Here is a 19,108-nt window from a genome sequence, read left to right as displayed (position 1 = left end):
ATGCCCTTTAAGAATAGGTTATTATGCCTAGGATATCATCTTCTGGAGAAAATCTGCTTATGAGCGGGGGGAAGGAAGACTAGAAATATGAGAACAGCTATAATGGTTTGATTCACAGGAATATGATAAGATCAAACCAAGCATGATTTTCTTTTCAGCCTCGAGACTTCAAGGAACAGTCTTGTAATAGGCATGTAAATGGAAGGGCACTGATTCGTACTAATGTAGACTGTGAAGTACTTTATAAACTACACATTTCTTCCCGAATTCCAAACTATTTGCTATTTGTGGCTTTAAATGGGCCCCTTCTTTCTAATAACATATGGTGATCGGTGGTTTTAAAATTGAAATCTATATTGGGGGGGGGGGGGGAAATGCAAGCACTAATCATAGCCCTGACTCTGCATTTAGTGTCTGTGTGTGGTAATAATGGCCGATACGCTGATTAATTTGAAGACTAACTGAGGAATAATGGAGCAACTAATGGAAAATTGTTCCTCTGATATATATTTCCCATGAGCCCAAAGAAACAAGGAATGAAATACACCTGGTAGTTTATATTGTCTGAATCAAGGGATGAAAAAAAGAGGGAACATTATAAATGTGAGATCACTTATTAATTTATTTGCAGAACTGTATAGTTTTACAAGTTACAGATCAACATACTAATACTCTGGTTAGCCGCAGACTCTGCTCACACTTTGCTAATTTGGAAAAAAAAAACAACCTCTGTTTTAGTGCATTCATTACATTTAGTAGCAAATAATTCTTGTGGGCTGCATTAAAGTGAAAGCAATTATTAATGAATTTAAAGTAAAATATTCTGGCCCTTACCTCATTGGAAAGTAGTTAAGAAAGATATATTGGATTTCGGCATCTGGGACTGTCAACCACTGATTGGATTCCCTCCCCTTCCCACTAATATTAATGTGTGATTTTCAGATTGTGTGATTACCAAAGCTAGCTCACAAAAGAAACGAACTTGGGGACTAATGGAATAATCTTTTTCATTGGAACAAGGTGGCCATCAATTTAGTTGTTCACTCCCATCGTAACAGGTGGTTGTCACTGACAAATTCTATATTGTTTGATGCAAAACATCCAATCTAGGTTGGAAACTATAGACATGATCCACCCCAATGTGCAGAACCAAGTTGGGACCCAGCATGTACCCACCCACATCCTTTCTTAGTGCACATTGTGGGACACACATCATACCAGCCAATATGGCAACAGAAGGACAGCACACTACCTAGCAGGCAATTTTCTGCATGTTTTCAGATTCAGTAAATGCCTAGCTGAATCTCTGGGTTAGAGATGCAGTACTGGATGAGGGAACAGAAATGCATGCCAAAAAAGAGGAAGGGTTCCATTGAGGAAGGCTCCGTTTGGCCTTGGGGTGATTCCTGTGTTTGCCGTCCAAAGAACTAGGTTTTTAATTATTTGTTTACAAAATCAAATTTGTAACCCACACTTCCTTGAGTGAGTTCAAGACAATGGCATAGGCTTGTCACCTTTTACTTCCACAAAAATCCTGAGAGGTTGGTCAGGCTAAGTCGAGATCGACTCGGAGATCCTGGGACTGATTCTAGTCAATCGCAGGCCCCTCCTCCTCCTCCTTCCTTCTGAAGCCAGCTTGCCTTCTTGGGGGTTAGAGCTTTGGTGATGGGGTGAGGGGGACGTGGTGGAGGGGGGAAGGCAGGAAACGAAACTCTCCACGCCTGCTCCCCCACTAGTTCAAATGCAACGAAAGGAATAAGAAAGGAGCCCCCCCCCAAAAAAAACAGTGATGAAGGCAAAGAACAAAACACATGGGGGGAAGCCCCCTAAGCGTTCCATGAGTTTGAGCGAGGGAAAGGCTTTAACACAACAGTAGGGGAAAGAGAAAGGTTGAGGGCACAAGGAGAAGGGGAAGGCAGAGGACGAGATGGTTCTTGAAGCTACCAACATGAGTCTGACCAAACTGCAGGAGGCAGTGGAAGACAGGAGTGCCTGGCCTGCTCTGGTCCATGGGGTCATGAAGAGTCAGACATGACAAAGCGACTAAACAACAAGAACAAGGGGAAAGAGAGGTGGAGGAAAGGCGTGGGGATGCTGACACGAAGTTAGCTGTGATTTAAAGCAACAGCAAGGGAAAGATGGAGAAGCCTGGCACACTCAGACTGGCTCCTCTGATCTGTGTAAACCTGTTTAGTTACTTGCCCATCTAACTATGAGGATCTGTCACGATGATGTCCAAACATAACTACTGTATCTGTGAGATGAAGATCCGTTTACTTATTTATTTAACTTAAATGACTTCGGAGGGTGGTAGATCACTGCCAGTTTTTTTTATATTGGATTGTAGATCACACCCTACTCAAAGTTGGACGTGCCTGGGCTAAGAGACAGGGAGTAGCTCACACAGGTCATCCAGTGAACTTCACGGCCAAGCAGAGATTAGTACCTGGTCTCTACAGTCTACATTCACTGCAACACCATCGTTACATGCTCTCAATTGAGTAGGTGATGCATCTGTGAAACATTACTTGCATATAAACGTCTCCACCCCCATCGTTCTGCCCGGACACTGAGGTCCAGCCCCGAGGTTCTTCTGGCGGTCCCCTCGCTGTGAGAAGCCAAGTTACAGGGAACCAGGCAGAGGGCCTTCTCGGTAGTGGCACCCGCCCTGTGGAACGCCCTCCCACCAGATGTCAAAGAGGGAAAAAAACTACCAAACTTTTAGAAGACATCTGAAGACAGCCCTGTTTAGGGAAGCTTTTAATGTTTGATGCACTGTTGTATTTTAATATTTTGTTGGAAGCCACCCAGAGTGGCTGGGGAAACCCAGCCAGATGGGTGGGATATTATTATTATTATTATTATTATTATTATTATTATTATTATTATTTAATATAATAGGCGCTCTAGCTATACCTAATCCAATACATAATTTCAGAGTAAAAAAGACAAACAAATGGGGTGGTTGTGGGGGAGGGAAGGAGAGATTTCCACGTTGCAATAAAAGGTCTAAAACTTGCTGTCAGTTCCATGCCATTATGTGCTACAGAGATCATGATCATTAACATGCCTATTTTGGGGGGGGAATGGGAATAGGATACAACTTTCAACTGTGAATCATGCAGAGTTCCTATTATATGGGCACTTACTCCCCTTGTTTTCTAATGCAGCACTGAATTTTCACCTACTAATGAAACACCAGAGATGGAATATCTTATGCTGTTGAGCAGCAGCAAACCTATTTAAATCTGCAACTCTAATTTGCCAGCAATATTTTATACTTAATTTGCAGCAGTTCTATAAAGTTAAATTACAAGAAACCAACTTGCATTTGCCCCCCCCCCCTTTCTGTCTGGGAAATTATACTATTCGTATGACTCCAACCATGGCAGATTAAGCATCCCAGCTACATTGTGAAACTCATTAATACAGATAGTAAGCAAGAATTCAATTTTTCCCTGTATTTTCCATCATCCCTATATGTATATTTTATGGTATATTATTATCTCTATATCTTTTCTCATTTGCAGGAGTAAAAAATAATTTTAACAATGGAATTTTAAAATTAAAAAGCTGCATATTGAAAGAAATTGCCAATGGGGAAAAATGAGTTTCAAGTGATTATGGGTGGCTTAAAAGTTCTTTGTATGCAATTTTTCATTTATACAGCTGGTATGACATCTCCAACTTTTTTATACCTGTGCCTGATATCTCTTTCTATTTCTTTTTCTCCTTGGAAAATATGATTTTGTAGTTAGGGAATGCATTTAAGTTGTCATGCCATTTAAAAAATAAAGATGACCTGTTTCCATTTTGTCAGAAAAAAGCATAAGGTTCAAATGTAGCTGCCATGACAGAAATGCAATTTGTGAAGAATAGCCTAAAAGATTATAAAAACTTTCACTTACGCTATGCCTCTGCTATTTGAGGCTATTTGTTCAAATTTTCACACTAGTGGATGATGCAGGGCATGTCATTGTGAAAAGATGAAGGGGAAAGAAAATGATAGCAATGAAGTGGAAACTCTGAGTTAGCCATTTATATGTTAAAAAGCTTTTTCACAACAACGAAATGAAGCTCTTGGCATTTTGTAGCTCTCTTTATAACAATTAGGGGTTCCTTCTGACATCACCTCAGCAGTATGGCAGCTGTTGCATGTTCCCTCTTCTTGTCAGAAACTGCTCCATGTGGTGAGCTCCATCACTACAACTGCTCAGGGCAGAACCGTCCGGACTGACTCTACCCAGGCAAACTACTGTCTTCCTCCTGGGAAGGAAAAAGTAAAAAATAAAAAATAAATAAAAATCCAGTAGAATTCTGAGCAACAAGGTCTTACTTGGGTGTCTCTAGTAGCACCTTAGAGACCAACTAAGTTTGTTCTTGGTATGAGCTTTTGTGTGCATGCACATTTCTTCAGATACACTGAAATGGAAGTCACCAGACCCTTAAATACAGTGAGAGGGTGGGGAGGGGTATTACTCAGAAGGGTGGTGGGAATGGGTGATCAGCTGATAGGTGTGGAAAACCTGTTGATGACTCTTAACGATTGCAATTAGTATTAGGGAAAAGCAAGGGGTGAGATGGCTGAAGAAAGCTTTGTCATGTATAATGAGATAAGAATCCAATGTCTTTGTTCAGACCAGGTTTCTCCATAGTTTTAAGTTTGGTGATTAGTTGCAATTCAGCCACTTCTCTTTCCAGTCTATTTCTGAAATTCCTTTGTATTAAGACAGCTATTTTGAGATCTTTTATAGAATGCCCTGGGAGATTGAAGTGTTCTCCTACTGGTTTCTCTGTTTTGTGATTCCTGATATCAGATTTATGTCCATTTATGTCCATAAATGGTCTCTAAGGTACTATTGGAAGGATTTATTTTTTTTACTATGGCAGACCAACACAGCTACCTACCTGTAATTGGGTGTCTCTAGTGTTTACTAGCATGAGTTTGGCCAAACTGCGAGAGGCAGTGAAGGATAGGTGTGCCTGGCGTGCTCTGGTCCATGGGGTCACGAAGAGTCGGACACGACTGAACGACTGAACAACAACAAAAAGTGTTTCCAAACTTGGTTTTTGGTCATTCTCTGGTTCTGCAACAGTTGTTGTTGTTGTTGTTGTTGTTGTTGTTGTTCTTCTTCTTCTTCTTCTTCTTCTTCTTCTTCTTCTTCTCCTCCTCCTCCTCCTCCTCCTCCTCCTCCTCCTCCTCCTCCTCCTCCTCTTTCTGACTTGGATTTCTTGACTCTGGGCTTCTACCCTGACACTTTCCCACACTACTCTGCTCCCCCAAAATCTCAAGGTCACATGAAAGGTGTCACCAACATGACTTCTTTCTTCCTTAGCGTTGATTCAAGGTTGGTGACACTGGCATGAGAAGTAGCTGTGATACCGGCTCCTCCCATGTGAATTCTAATCTAAACATTGCAATTGAACACAAATGTACAATCTCAATCCCAGTTGCAGGCTGAACTTTAGCTAAAAAAAAAAAAAAAAGTTATTCCAGTTAGTCTAGCACATGAGCTGGCAACCCAGCATAAATTAAGACGGCAAAAAGGGGTGGCTTGTCTTCGCTCAGCCAGCAGTAGCCCCACTGCTGAATGGAGTTTGGATTCAGTGCATCTGTATACCAGCTTGCTTTCCACCAACTTCTTGAGCATAGGATTGCTCCCTAAGATTTGCATGGGGATCCAATTCAAATGTGTATTCCTGTTGTTGACAATTCATCATATGGTGCCTGGCATAAGGCACATCTGTTGAACTGTTGCTCAACACCCAGTTCAGTGTGCATCCATACATCTTTTTCTAGATCCCAGTGGTAGCACTCTCAAACCTGCTGCCACCCAGAACATTTATCTGTGACAGTGAGCCTCCTTGCAACAGTGCACATTTTCCACACCTGGGGCAGAAGAAACATGGAAATTCACAACATCCCAAGACATAGACCTTTTCTGAAAGCTAAATGTCCACAGTAGGGCACACACAAACAAAACTTTACATGTTCAAAAATGTTTCTTCTGCCCCTTGAAATATAGATTGCCTATTTCTAAATTGCTCTAAATAAATCTAAATGTTTCCCCCCCCTTTGCTGTATTTCAGAGACGCCAAAAAAAGATTAGTTACATCTAATTTAAATTGTGTTGAGTCTATAAATATCCCTAATTGGCACATTTAGTAGTATAACAATGGGAGCACCTGTTTGGAATAATCCAACCTACACAGTTAGTTGAGTTTTTATCCAGCCATTGGAAATATCATTCACAATTATAATAATCATGCTATAGAGACATGGAGACTCTAGCCCAAAAATGAATTATATGTAACATCTGTTCAGATTCACAAACTGAAAGCTGCAATGAACATAATATTATATATAAATGGACCCTTTAGTTCTCTGTATAAGAAATTATCCTTTAAGCTATTTAACATCGCTATATAAAAGAATTCCCGCATGGTGTTTTTTTTTTATACTTGGGGAAAGGATACAGTATACCAGTGAAGATTAGCTTAAGCCCGTCAACAGATTGATGAATTGAAGAGTTTGCTGACACTCTCGTCTTCTTCATACATTGTGCGTATTCCTAAGGCTTTTGTTCAGTTGAAAACACAAAGTGTGACTGCAACAAGTATATTTTAAAAACACCGGTTTTACCTCAGAATGTTCCACACAGGAGGATTTAGCTCAGGAAGCTGGCAACTAAGGGGAAACTAGACTTACCCTTCTGATTGGTTGAAACATTGAGAATGGTGTATGAAAATATTGTATGTAAATCAAACTAGAAAATTTGGTAGGAGACTGTGATTGTGGAATCAGAGAGGAAGGCCCTTGAAGAGCTGAAGCACTTCAGGGGGGGGGGGGAAACTACAGCAGAAACAGAATTGAGGGATAAAGATTGATAAACATTGGCTTAGTTAGGGAAACAGCCAAAATAGGTGTGGCTGGATCTGTTTAACTCTGCTTATTTTATTTTTTTTAAATAAAATTATTTGTTCTTATAGAACTAGTCAAACTGCACAATTAGGTTTTTTTTCATTATCCCACCCCCCCCCCCCTCAGAAATTGTTCTAATGTTACTTTAGTAAAACCTTAAGTAAATCATGTTTTGTTTTGGAAAAGCATGGACTAAAGCCTTATTATTCAGCCCACATTTAATTGCCATATTATGAGTAGGTTGGAAAGTTCAATGGCTCTTTAAGTAGAGCCAGGCAGAGAAAGAAAATGGTATATACTTGCAGCTAGAGAGGCATGTTTTTCTTGCCTCCCATTCCATTCGTGGTACAGGCTATGGCCTGCATCATCACAGATGAAAACCTTGGGTTTGTTACTGTGTAGTATGTGAACTCTTCTGAGTTCATGCTTGATCTCGCATTTTTGACCTGGGCGTGAACTCAGGTTTTTGGGGAGTCAGTCACGGGTGTGGGGAGCTGATTCCAGTACAAGGCATCCATCTGCAAGGGAAACTGTCACCCACAGCCGTTTCAATGTGGTCTGCTAGTGAACATTATTGGTATCAGCCTATCTCTAGAGGCAATGGAGTGAGCCTCTGGGAACGAAGTCTAGCAGCGCCAAAGTGAGCTCTCCAGGGTGCTGGTCTGCCCAGACAACATCAGCCTCCCTGATGTCGTCCAAAGGAAAGCAGAACAACACATTTGCCAGAGTTGCCAGAAAGAGGCATAGAAGACACCATCCAACTGTCTTAGGGATTCTACTCCAGATTTGTGTAGGGTTTACTCCTTAGCTTTTTCTTCTCCCAAAGACATCCTTCGAAGCAGCAGAGGTTTCAGATCAGAGGTTTCCTTCCCAGGTTGATGAGCCCCGTCTTTCCCTCTAAATGGAGGGATCAAATCTCAGAGGTAGAGCACATATTTCAACTGTGACACACGGTTGCATTTTGTTTTTATCTAGCATTGAGGAAATTGTTTGCCTTTTTATAGCTTTGTGTAATCCCCTTAGAGAGTTATATTTCATTAAGGTGTATAACTTTTTAAACGAGTATTTAATCATCAGCATTCCCAGAGGATCTCAGATTGCATAACTGGGAAAGGTCCCTGCCTGACACCTTGGAGAACCACTGGGCTAGATGAAGAAATGGCAGTTTTATGTGTTCATGAAAATCTCTGGTCTCAGGCTACTCTCTGGATAGATCGGCAGGCTTTCCATCATAATTCAAACCTGCCTTTGAAATAAAACTGTGCTAAATTCCAGAGAATGCTTTTTAATCATGCACCAAGGTGCAATTGCCTAAATGGAAATAAATGGAAATGCTGTTCCAGGGATCAATTTGAGCTGCTAGAACAAGTAGGCATTCCATACAGTGAATTTGTTTTGTGCAACACAGTATGCCTAATTTAGCAGGCAGTTGCCAGAGGACCTTTTAAAGCCAGCTCAGTGGCACATACAAAATTGCTGCACGTGCAGTTTGGCTTTCCATTCCATTATGCTTTAGAGACTTCATACTGATATAATAGTTTATTTTTATGTCCTTGCTTTCCTTGTTTAAGAAATGATTGTGCCTGCAAATTATATTATCAACTGTTTTAGTGTCGTGATTTCTTTTTTAACTTTCTGTTATTTCATTTTATGTGCCGTTTTGCCCAGTCCTCGTTTTCAAAATACAACTAAAATAGGGAAGAGGAGTCTGTGGCCTTCCAGATATGTTGGTCTACAGTTCACATAATCCCTAACCATTGACCGTGCTGGCTGGGGCTGAGGAGAGTTGGAAACCAGCCACATTTGAAGACTGCAGATTCTCCATCCTGGAAACAAAGACCAAAATCTGGCAATTCCCTTTCTCAGTGCTTATCTGATTACTCTTCTTATTAGAATGCAACAAAGATCCATGATACATCTCATGAGAAAATGCATCATAGGTTCAAGCATCTTGTGGGAACTGTACCCTGTCATCTCCAAATGCAGTTAATGTCAGAGGTGTGGTAGAATATCTTTGCAATTTGGAGAAACAATTCTGAAAACAATTCTCCTCCCTCATGAATTTGTCTAATCCTATTTTAAAGTTATCCAAGTTAGTGGCATTCACATTTTTAGGAGGAAATTCCATATTTTAACTATATACTGTGTGAACAAGTTATTTCCTTTTGTGTATCCTGAATCTTCCAAGGTTCAGCTTCCTTTTCCTCAATGAGATGAATATTTTTATACACTTGCATCATGTCTCTCTCTCTCTCTCTCTCTCTCTCTCTCTCTCTCTCTCTCTCTCTCTCTCTCTTACTTACTTAAAAATATATAAATCCAAATGTTGTAACCTTTCCTCATAGTGGAGTTGTTCCAGCCACTTGATCATTTTGGTTCCCCTCTTCTGAAAAGGGAAAATAAATTCAGACCGAACACAATCAAATAGAGCACACATTAGTGGTGTGTGTGTGTGTGTGTGTGTGTGTGTGTATGAGAGAGAGAGAGAGAGAGAGAGAGAGAGAGAGAGAGACAGAGAGAGACACAGAGAGAGACACAGAGAGAGAGTCAATTTCAGAACATTTTAGGCTGTTGCTCCTGTGAGCAAGTTCAATGTGTGTGTCTCCACACTAGGGGAATTATATTAAAATGATAATAATTTAAAACCAGCTGGTTTTTTTAAAAAAACAGCTGGTTAAAACCAATACAACCAGGAGACTAAAACCAAACTTTTCTTTAGAGACGGGACACAATAAGAAACAAGGTACAGTCAGTGGCAGAGCTTCAGGCTAGCTTAGGGGGGTCTTCAGGCTAGCTTAGGGAGCAGAGGGCAGGCAAGCTTAGGAGTCTCTGGGGGAATACCACTCAAGGTGGCTGCCTCATTCTACCTAATGATAAGGACAGCATGAGATGGGGTGGTGGTGGGTTGTGCCTAGAAAAGAAACAACAACAACAACAACAACAACAACAACAACAATAACAGAAGGATACTGACAAGCTGGAATGTGTCCAGAAGAGGGCAACCAAAATGGTCAAAGGCCTGGAAACAATGCCTTATGAGGAACGGCTTAGGGAGCTGGGTATGTTTAGCCTGGAGAAGAGAAGGTTAAGGGGTGATAGGATAGCCATGTTCAAATATATAAAAGGATGTCATATAGAGGAGGGTGAAGTTGTTTTCTGCTGCCCCAGAGAAGTGGACATGGGGCAATGGATTCAAACTACAAGAAAAAAGATTCCACCTAAACATTAGGAAGAACTTCCTGACAGTGAGAGCTGTTCGGCAGTGGAATTTGCTACCAAGGAGTGTGGTGGAGTCTCCTTCTTTGGAGGTCTTTAAGCGGAGGCTTGACAGCCATCTGTCAGGAATGCTTTGATGGTGTTTCCTGCTTGGCAGGGGGTTGGACTAGATGGCCCTTGTGGTCTCTTCCAACTCTATGATTCTATGATTCTATGAACAACAACAACAACAACAACACAGTTGATTAGTGAAATAGTGCCTTCCATGGACCTGAATGGGCAAAAGAGTCTGCTGCTTAAATAGGAAGCTGGTCATATTGGTTTATTTAAAGAAATGCACATTCAGAAGCCGATTAACTTAATGTACTATTGTTTCCAGTATGAAGCATTTATTCACTCAAGCTGATATCTGAAAACAAAAGCATATGTGAAGAAGCATTCTATATGAAATTAAATACATGTGTAGTGTAATCACAATAGCTAGAAACAACATGTTACATTTTAATTTACACTTCTAAAACTGCTCATCAGTTAAGCATTTTATTACAAGTCTGGGTATCGTGGCACTTATTTGCATCCACTGTGTAATTAAGGCAGCGCTCCAAAGAAATGATAAATGGTGAACCGGACAGGAGTAATTATTCTTATTTATTTACATTGGGTTAGGAAGACAAATACCAATTATGATGAAGGTAGCACCATGCCAGCTAGTTAACAAATAGAGGAATGCTTTCTGTACAGTAAAATATGCACTCTCTTAATCTCCTCAGGAGACCCATCACCACAACACAATCACCAGGTCATACATTTATTAAAGCCCCTTAATTCAGTTCCTGTTAGTGTGTAGCCAGATAGGATGCACATATTTGTGAAAATAACACACAAAAATGCATTATATTAATGGAAATTGATTTACAGCGAAGTGTATAATACACAAAAATGCATGTGAACATGTGCAGGTGAATTTTCATGAGGACTTTGGGAGGAAATCAAAAACTGATATGGAAATGTGGAGAACTGAATTTAAGCTTGTTAAAAAGAGGAACTGAAGGAAATCAAAATTGATAAATTCTCTCATCCTTGCCGCACACTCCTGCTTTTCACCCCAGTCACCTTATTCTTTTCTATTCTGCCCCTTGCCATGCAAACCAGCGGGTGGAATTTGACGGAAAATATCCATGCATGCTTCTTCTTGTTTTGGTCCATCCTCTCAAACCCTCCTCCCCAATTGGTTTACGAGATTAAGCTGCTGTTTCTTTCTTCCATTCTAAAACAAACAAACAAACAAATCCCACCTCTGCAATTCTTAATTTACCAGAATTACACAAGATTAGTAATTGGTGTTCTGAGTGTGTGTTGGGGAATGCCTGTGCCAATCTTTCAGTCAATTAAGGTATTATCTATTAAATTATTTTCAGGGTTAAAAGTTAAAACAACAACAGCAACCCACACCTTTCCTTCAGTTGTCAGATGTTTGGGCATTGATGACACGGTGTGAAACAACATTAGGGGAGTATTGTTGACACCTCATCCTCCATGAGTGGTTCCTGTGGAAAGCCCACAAAATAACTTCTAGCAGGATTGGGCCGCAGTGATAAAATATGCCATCTACAGATTCCATTAACTCTGCTTTGAACAAATAAGATTACATGGGAAGACCATAATGAATGTGTTGGAGCATTCAAAGGAACCTGTGGTAAAGAAGGAGTCCAAAGAAATTAGAACCCTGGTATATGCCACAAATGTAATGTTGAACACATGTCCTATTATCTTCTTGGCTGCTTCCTTTGCTTCAGTTCCAGTTACTTACAGTGTTTATTTCAGAAGTTCTTGTTTACTTTTTTAATTTGGAGGGAGGGGGTTTCCATAAAAATAAATGCATCCTGCAACACCCTAGAAGATCTGATAGTAATATCTTAATTTCTGATACTCTGTAACTAAAAACTTGCACAGCTATTTGTGAAGGGTATGTGATATCCAATCAATAACATGATGCTGTTGTAACTGCAACCAAATGAGAACATGGCCAACCTGAACAATGTTTTCTAATGAACAAACTCTTAAACTGGAAGTTATACTGTAGAATCATGAAATAATTCACTTTTTGTGTGTGTGTGACTTACAGCTGTGAGTAAATCCTTCTAATTATTCCAGAGCTTTCCTTGTAATCACAGACTAATCCCATTTATATGCTTCTGGGGTTAAAAAGCAAAAAACAACAACAACCCAGAAACCAATGAGCCCCACCAGTGTATAAAGATTTAGATAATACAAATTGAACGTTTCTTGCTGTAATCCATAGATCGGGAGGGAGGGATTGTTTATCTTTTGTTCTGTGTGAAGCACTTTGGCTCATGGCTTCTAGACAATGGTGTCTATAACCTTAAACCAAAAATAAGACAGACAAATAAGTCAATCTTTGACGCTTCCCAAAAAGACCATGCCATCTGGATGTTTTGGATTCTTAACAGGTGCTTCTGGGACGTTGAGCCTAATTCTTGGCCCAGATTCTACGGCATGATGGGTGACTCTGTAGCTATGTGTAATTGTGCACTGCATTAATTGAAGAGATTGGAAGAGGCCAAGAATAGTAATTAGTCAGTTGGTCATGCAGAAAAAGAGAGCAATGGCTTCAAGCCACAGTGTTGGAGGCGCAGATGGGCCAGACCATCAGCTCTTGCTCTCCATGGTACCCAGCTAATCTATTGCAAATCAAGCAAACAGTCCATCTTCATCCAGGTACTCAGCTTGTTGAAATCAACAACATAAATTTCAGAAGCCACTGGGGAGAGAAATCACTGGGGTTGAAAGCCTTTAAAACCAAAAACAAACACACACATCCCCCAAAAGAAAAATACCAATCCATGTCAGCACAACGTTATTAGGGTTGGAAAAACACCAAAGAAGCCAAATGTTTAATATGAAATTACCGTATGTCTGTATGCAAAAAGAAAATTGAGGAACCCTTTAAAATGCTCTTTATATTGCACATCAGTTGCATGTCGTGTTTGTGTGTGCTCTTACAAACACACGTGTGTGCATCAAATTATACTATGAAGCTAAAAATCACTTTCACTAGGCAGCAAGTTTTAATTGCACAAGAGGTACCCTGGTTTTGGGGTAAGTGGATCAAAGCACATTGATGATGTAGCTTACTTTCTGCTGCTTTACTGCCAAATCATAAAAATCATAGAATTGTAGCATTTGAAGGGACCCCAAGGGTCATCTAGTCCAACCTCTGCAATGCAGCTATCGCAGCTAAAGCATCTAAGACAGATGGCCACCCAACCTCTGCTTAATGATCTCCCATGAAGTAGAGGCCACCACCTTCCGATGAATCCTGTTCCACTGTCAAATAGCTTACGTCAGAAAGTTCTTCCTGGTGTTTAGCCAGAATCTCCCTTCTTGTAACTTGGATTCATTGGTTCGAGTTGTTTTCCTTAATCTGAAAGGTCACTCTTTCTTCCAACATGGGTGAAGGATAGTGTTTCACTTTTTATATGCTCTGTCTTATGGAATAACAAATTTGTACACATGTATCAATGTTATACTCACAGAAGTGTCCACTTAATTCCTTAAAGTTCTTGGGGAAAGCTCATTGCCAAGATTTTGCAAGGAGAATTCATTAGTCTGGATGGGACAAATACTGGTAGTTTTGTTTTGTTTTCTCCTCCTCAGTCTCTGTTTATTATTATTATTGGGGTGTCAAAACTGCTATAAGATCCTAATTGTGAATGATAGCCTGTTGTTCTTTTTAAAGGCTAGCTAAGATGCCCTACAGATTTGAATCAAATTTTGACTCCTGTGAAAATGAACGTGGTTGAATATCTTAGGCAGTTTAATGTCCCAGGGAAACTGGCAGGTGCTTGGTTGGTGGGTTCTTGGAAACAGCTGGATACCAAAAACTTGTATCGGTAGGAAAACAGTCTGTAGCAAGCTATGAGGAACAGGAGATGTTTGGAATACCAGGATGCTTCTTCTTCATCGTTAGAAAAATTCCACAATGGTATTTTTGCATTAAATCTCTCTCCAGGGGGGAGACACATCCAGTAGGAGTCTGGATGTGTCTCCCCCCTGGGTTTGCAAAACACAGAAACTGGGTTTTGCAATCATTCCAGGAGGGAGGCAGACTACACTGATGGTGTTACGCTTCTTTGAAGAAGTGAGTGTTAAAGCAAAAGAAAGTGTATTGAGAATCTGGCTGCCAGGCTTCCTAGGGTTGGTGTGTTAGTGCAGAATTATTAGGATGTGTCAGACATTGCATTTATTAAAATAGTTTTCATTTATTTAAGAATTTCCTACACACATGAATATTATATGCACAGCTGAGGCCGAAACATGTATTCTTAATGATTATGTATTGCATATGTAAGATTCCTCTGTTCAGGATATTCATCTGTCCAGCAGGGTATCCAGGTGTCCTGAATATACAGGTTATTCCTGCTTGGAGTTCATGAAAGGAACACAATGAGAAGAAGGTCTGGCTAGAGAGTGCAAGCTAGAAGCAAATCATGCATGTTGTTGAAGTCACCAGAGATATACTGAGAGATATGGAATGTCAGAGTGACATATAGGGTGACTGAGCAACATATTGGTCCATGGATCCAGGATATTCTCTTTTGCCCCATCCCTTCCATTTCTATCCTACCTTCCAGAAAATACCTTCTTAGGCTGAAACCTCCCCTGACATTGTCAGGCAGCTGCCAGCAACTCCCATGGCTGGTTGCCCAGGAATGCACAAGGACAAGGAATGTTCTTACCGTCCGCTTTTTATTCAATATTTACAGAGATAGGCTTTAGAACCCAGCCTCTTGGATAATGGCATTGTCCCGAGTGAAACTCCACACACACCCCAGCTCTCCCACTTTCTCATTCGTCATCACCTCTACGGGTACTGACAAGTGCCCTCTGCCTTTGAGCTCTTTGCTCTTCTACTTTCAAGGCCCGCCTTGTTATGGGAGGGGGAGGTCTGGAATGCTTTCTAAAGACACTGTGTCCATCAGCTGTCACCCCCATGGTGCTTCCTCTACCTCCTCCTCCTCCTCTCCCATTATTTCCCAAATTTCCCCCTCATCTGTCTCTGAGCTGTGACCTCCCCTGTTGTAATTCTGAACTGTCTTCCTCTTCTCTGGAACGGTCAGGCTGGGGAGGCGATCTCCACCATTCCTCCTCTGCCCAGTCCCTGACAGACATTGAATTACACCCAACCCCCAATGTAAAAGTCTGCTAGTGGCTTATGTAGGCGCACCACAGAGCTTCCCACCTGTGCTTCTTGGCCACCATGCAGTATAGGGATACAAACTGGATATTTTGTAGAACAACGTAGAGATGTTTCACCTTCTCACAGAGAAGAATTCTGGGGAACAAAACATAACATAACAGAATTATCCCGTCATGGAATGTTGCAAACATGGTAATCATGGAACAATGATAGAAACATAGCAGCTGTGGAAGCTGGCAACATAGCAACTGTGGAAGCTGGCAAGCAGAGAAAACAGAATACAATTATCATGCTCTAATCTATTTAAAATGCTTTGTATGGTTTGTCCTAACCAACATTTAGCACACATTTTAAATACTGGCTTAAATTCTGTTCTGTGATACCTGTTCTGTGACATATACCTATGCTTCCACACACACACACACACACACACACACACACACATATATATATATATATATATATATATATATATATGAGAGAATTATTTCAGCATGTTCCCACACATGTGTCCATCACTGACATTTGGATCGTGCACACATGCACTTCACTGATATGTCTAGTTCACACCTACACAATCACTACGAAATGATTGGAGCATTCCAAGATGACTTCCATTTATGAGAAGGCCATCACAGATCCTACACAACTGTTGTTAGGACTTTTTATTAACACACGAAGCTTCTTTGTAGATTTAGGGCATTTCCAGACCGTTGCTATTTTTCAGTGGGATTCAGTCACATACTGGTAAATTCAGGTGGTGCAATTAAAGATGATTCGGAGCTCTTGTACAACAAACCCACTTCCAAAATAAGTATCCTACTTTTTGAAAAAAGGAAAGTGAGAGAAGGCGCTGGGAAATGTGGGGTAATGTTCGCTCAATGCAGCAGTGTTGAACCTCCACACGAACAGATCAGAATGAATGCTCAATAAATAACTGACATCTATCCTCTCTGCAAACTTTGTGCAAACCAGCTGGGATGACTGCTCAATAAACAGGTCATCTGGAGGTGACCTTGGTTCATGTGATTAGCATTTCAAACTAAATGGGTGAACTGGTGCCGTGGAGAAATGGCACATTTGAAGTGAGGTGAGGTGATACCACATCTGTGGTAGTTTATCTGCAGTGGTTCCGTCAGCCCATCAAGACATCAACTGGCTAGTGAACATGTGTCTTAAACTGCCAAAAGTTCCCCTTGGATACCATTATGAAAAGACCCCTAATTGTTGCCTCATGGAGGTTGCCAGTGTGAAATGACATCACTTTGGGCCACCCAACATCACATTTTCAGCTCCATTCGCCAAAGGTTATTAGGTGACAAATTGACTTGAGACTAGTATATAGGTAAGTGCTATCTGATCAAGAAAATATACATTTGGGGGCATGGAATCTGATAAAGTGGGAAAGCCCCAAAGGATTCCCAACAGATCATATTACCCATTCTCCATTTTAAAGCTGTTTAAGGCTGTGACTGATGAAGTAGCAAGTTCCACGGGACACTGAACTTATGAAGCTCCTTTATATTTAGGCTGTATTAATCTTGTAGTGACATTTCTAGAAACAGAAGGTGTTCACACAATTTTAATGGATAATGTTTCACAAATTGGGAGTCCTGGAGTCTGGACACCAACAGAGGTTTTAACTGTCAGACACTTGGTCTATTGAAGTATTATCTCTTCTGACTTGAGACAGCTCTCCCAGGTTTTGAGCAAATGTCTTCCCCAGCCCCACTACTTGAAGAGTCTTTTAACAGGGACTGGACCTGAGGATATTGTATGAGCAGACCACGGGCTCTGCTCCCGATATACGGGCCCTGGCATGGGCTTCCAAGAAAACATTTTATGTTCAGCCTGTTAGTTTCAGTGAAATCAATAGACTTGTGGAAAGAGCAAGTGTGATCATGAATTAGGTTTGTTTCTGTTCTGTATAAAGTTTCCAAAATGAATGTAATTTGCCTAATTTTGGATTACTTGGCTTCTTCCTGTAGTTGTTTTCATTGACACTTCACATTACTTTCAGTCTGATGAACTAGTGGATTCAGCAGACTGCATGAAGCCCTTGCCCTGGGGAATGAAATGCTAGAATCCAAGGATGGAAAATATTTAAGCAAGAGTAGCTCTCATCCTTTGACATGCTCCTCTACCTACCTGTCCTACCAGAGGCAGCTGAACCAATCACTCCGGAGTGAGAACCAAATCCTTTGGGGAAAGAACAGGACTATTCGTGAAGACAACAAGACTTTCCGTATGGAAAACAAGGCTATCCGTGAACAGAATCGTACTCTCCGAGACGCAAACAATATTCACTGGGAGGAGGGCAGTGTCCTCAAGGAGAACAAACTGGACGCTTTGGAAGAGGGAAAATCACTTGAGGAACAGGAAAAGGCTCTCCGAAAGCAGAATAAGGCTCTGCGAGAAGAGATCAAATCCCTCCAGGAGCAGGATGTGGCTTTCAAAATGGAAGAGAAGGCTCTTCAAGAGGAGCTCACTGCTTTGTGGGAGGAGAACAAGGCCTTCCAAGAACAGATCAAGGCTCTCAGGGAAAATAGTGCTGCTCTCCTAGAAGAGGAAAAATGTCTCCATCAAGAGAGGCGAGCCCTCCAAGAAGAAGAAGCTGCCCTCCAGGAAGAGAACAAAGCTCTTAGAGAGGAAAGGAAAGCTCTTGAAGAGGAGGATAAAGCCCTGAAGGAAGAGAATGAAGTTCTCCAGCAGTGGAAGACACTCCTCCAAGGAAGCATCAGTGTACAGATAGAGGGGCAGGGAGCCCTAATCTGAATATTCAGCCAAGGAAAAAAATGTGGTTCTTCTGGCATACTGGTTAAAAGGGAGAGAGCGACCCCAGCAAGTTAAAATCATTGAAGTAGTTGTGCTACAGGTGTTTACCAAGAATTAAGCAATAATATGCACTAAAACAACTTGATGTCTGCAGCCTTAATTCCAGAGGGTGTTAATAAATGTCATGGAGACCATTTATTTGTAAGATTTGTTTTCTAATTGTCCTTCATTTGATTTCAAGACCAGCAAATAATGCTCCCCGATTACCACATTCCCTCCCCCCCATCATGTAATTGCCCCTTGCTAGCATGCACCTGTTTATTTCCTTTCCTTTTCCACTTTTTGACTCTTTAGCAAAACACCAACCCTTAAGTGCATGCTCCAACATATTTCTTAGGCATGGCTTGGTTTATAGAAAATCTTGTTGATATATTCATTTGAATGTTTTTTCCCCCAGCCCCATCCCAAAGAATATGGGCAGGTGGGTTGCAACTCACAAAAGTTCTTAATCTGGGGAAAAAATAACAATGTACTTGGCTGTCTCCAGAGAAGGGGAAGCCACCTCTTCCAGCCTGTTGCCCTTACTTACCTCAAAGTAATTTCAACGGTGCCCATTGAGGCATCATCCTAAATAGATGTGTACTGGATTTCAGGAAAAATATGGAAATGTAACACAATAATATATGAAAAGATCACTTTCCAATGCTCCAAAAACCTGGCAAAGATGGCACTTCATTCGGGGATGTTACAAAGATATTATGAAGATGTGACATTAAACCTCAGTGTGCATTACAAGTGGCCTTATGAATTATGTCAGAAATAAGCAATGTGGAATTCAGTGCAGCTTACCCCTTGGAAAACACATACAAGATTGTTGTGAAGCTGATATTAATAACCTGGCCATTATAATTTTGTTGCCTTCATATTCTGCTTCTAAGCTTCTCAGAGCAACCTGGCTGGCTACCTTCAGAAAT

General features: G+C 40.9%; 1 protein-coding gene across 2 annotated transcripts; it reads left to right on the top strand.

The window, feature by feature from the left end:
* The first annotated feature begins 16,625 nt into the window (after positions 1 to 16,625).
* LOC117045110 (coiled-coil domain-containing protein 70-like) lies at positions 16,626 to 18,227 on the top strand. 2 transcript variants are annotated; one of them, XM_033145891.1, is made up of 2 exons: positions 16,626 to 16,704; positions 17,348 to 18,227. In XM_033145891.1, exon 2 carries the CDS (start codon positions 17,436 to 17,438, stop codon positions 18,132 to 18,134), a length of 699 nt encoding a protein of 232 aa, XP_033001782.1. In that variant the 5' UTR covers positions 16,626 to 16,704; positions 17,348 to 17,435; the 3' UTR covers positions 18,135 to 18,227. The 2 variants fall into 2 exon arrangements, with proteins under 2 accessions (XP_033001782.1, XP_033001783.1); XM_033145892.1 differs by having other exon boundaries at positions 16,631 to 16,704; positions 17,380 to 18,227.
* Positions 18,228 to 19,108: the final 881 nt, after the last annotated feature.

This window comes from Lacerta agilis, chromosome 4, assembly GCF_009819535.1.
Source record: "Lacerta agilis isolate rLacAgi1 chromosome 4, rLacAgi1.pri, whole genome shotgun sequence".
In the NCBI taxonomy this organism is placed as follows: Eukaryota; Metazoa; Chordata; class Lepidosauria; order Squamata; family Lacertidae; genus Lacerta; species Lacerta agilis.
This window is presented reverse-complemented; position numbering and strand designations above follow the sequence as displayed.

Coding starts and splice junctions, on each gene's coding strand:
- LOC117045110 (XM_033145891.1), top strand. CDS start 17,436: ATGCTAGAATCCAAGGATGGAAAATATTTAAGCAAGAGTAGCTCTCAT.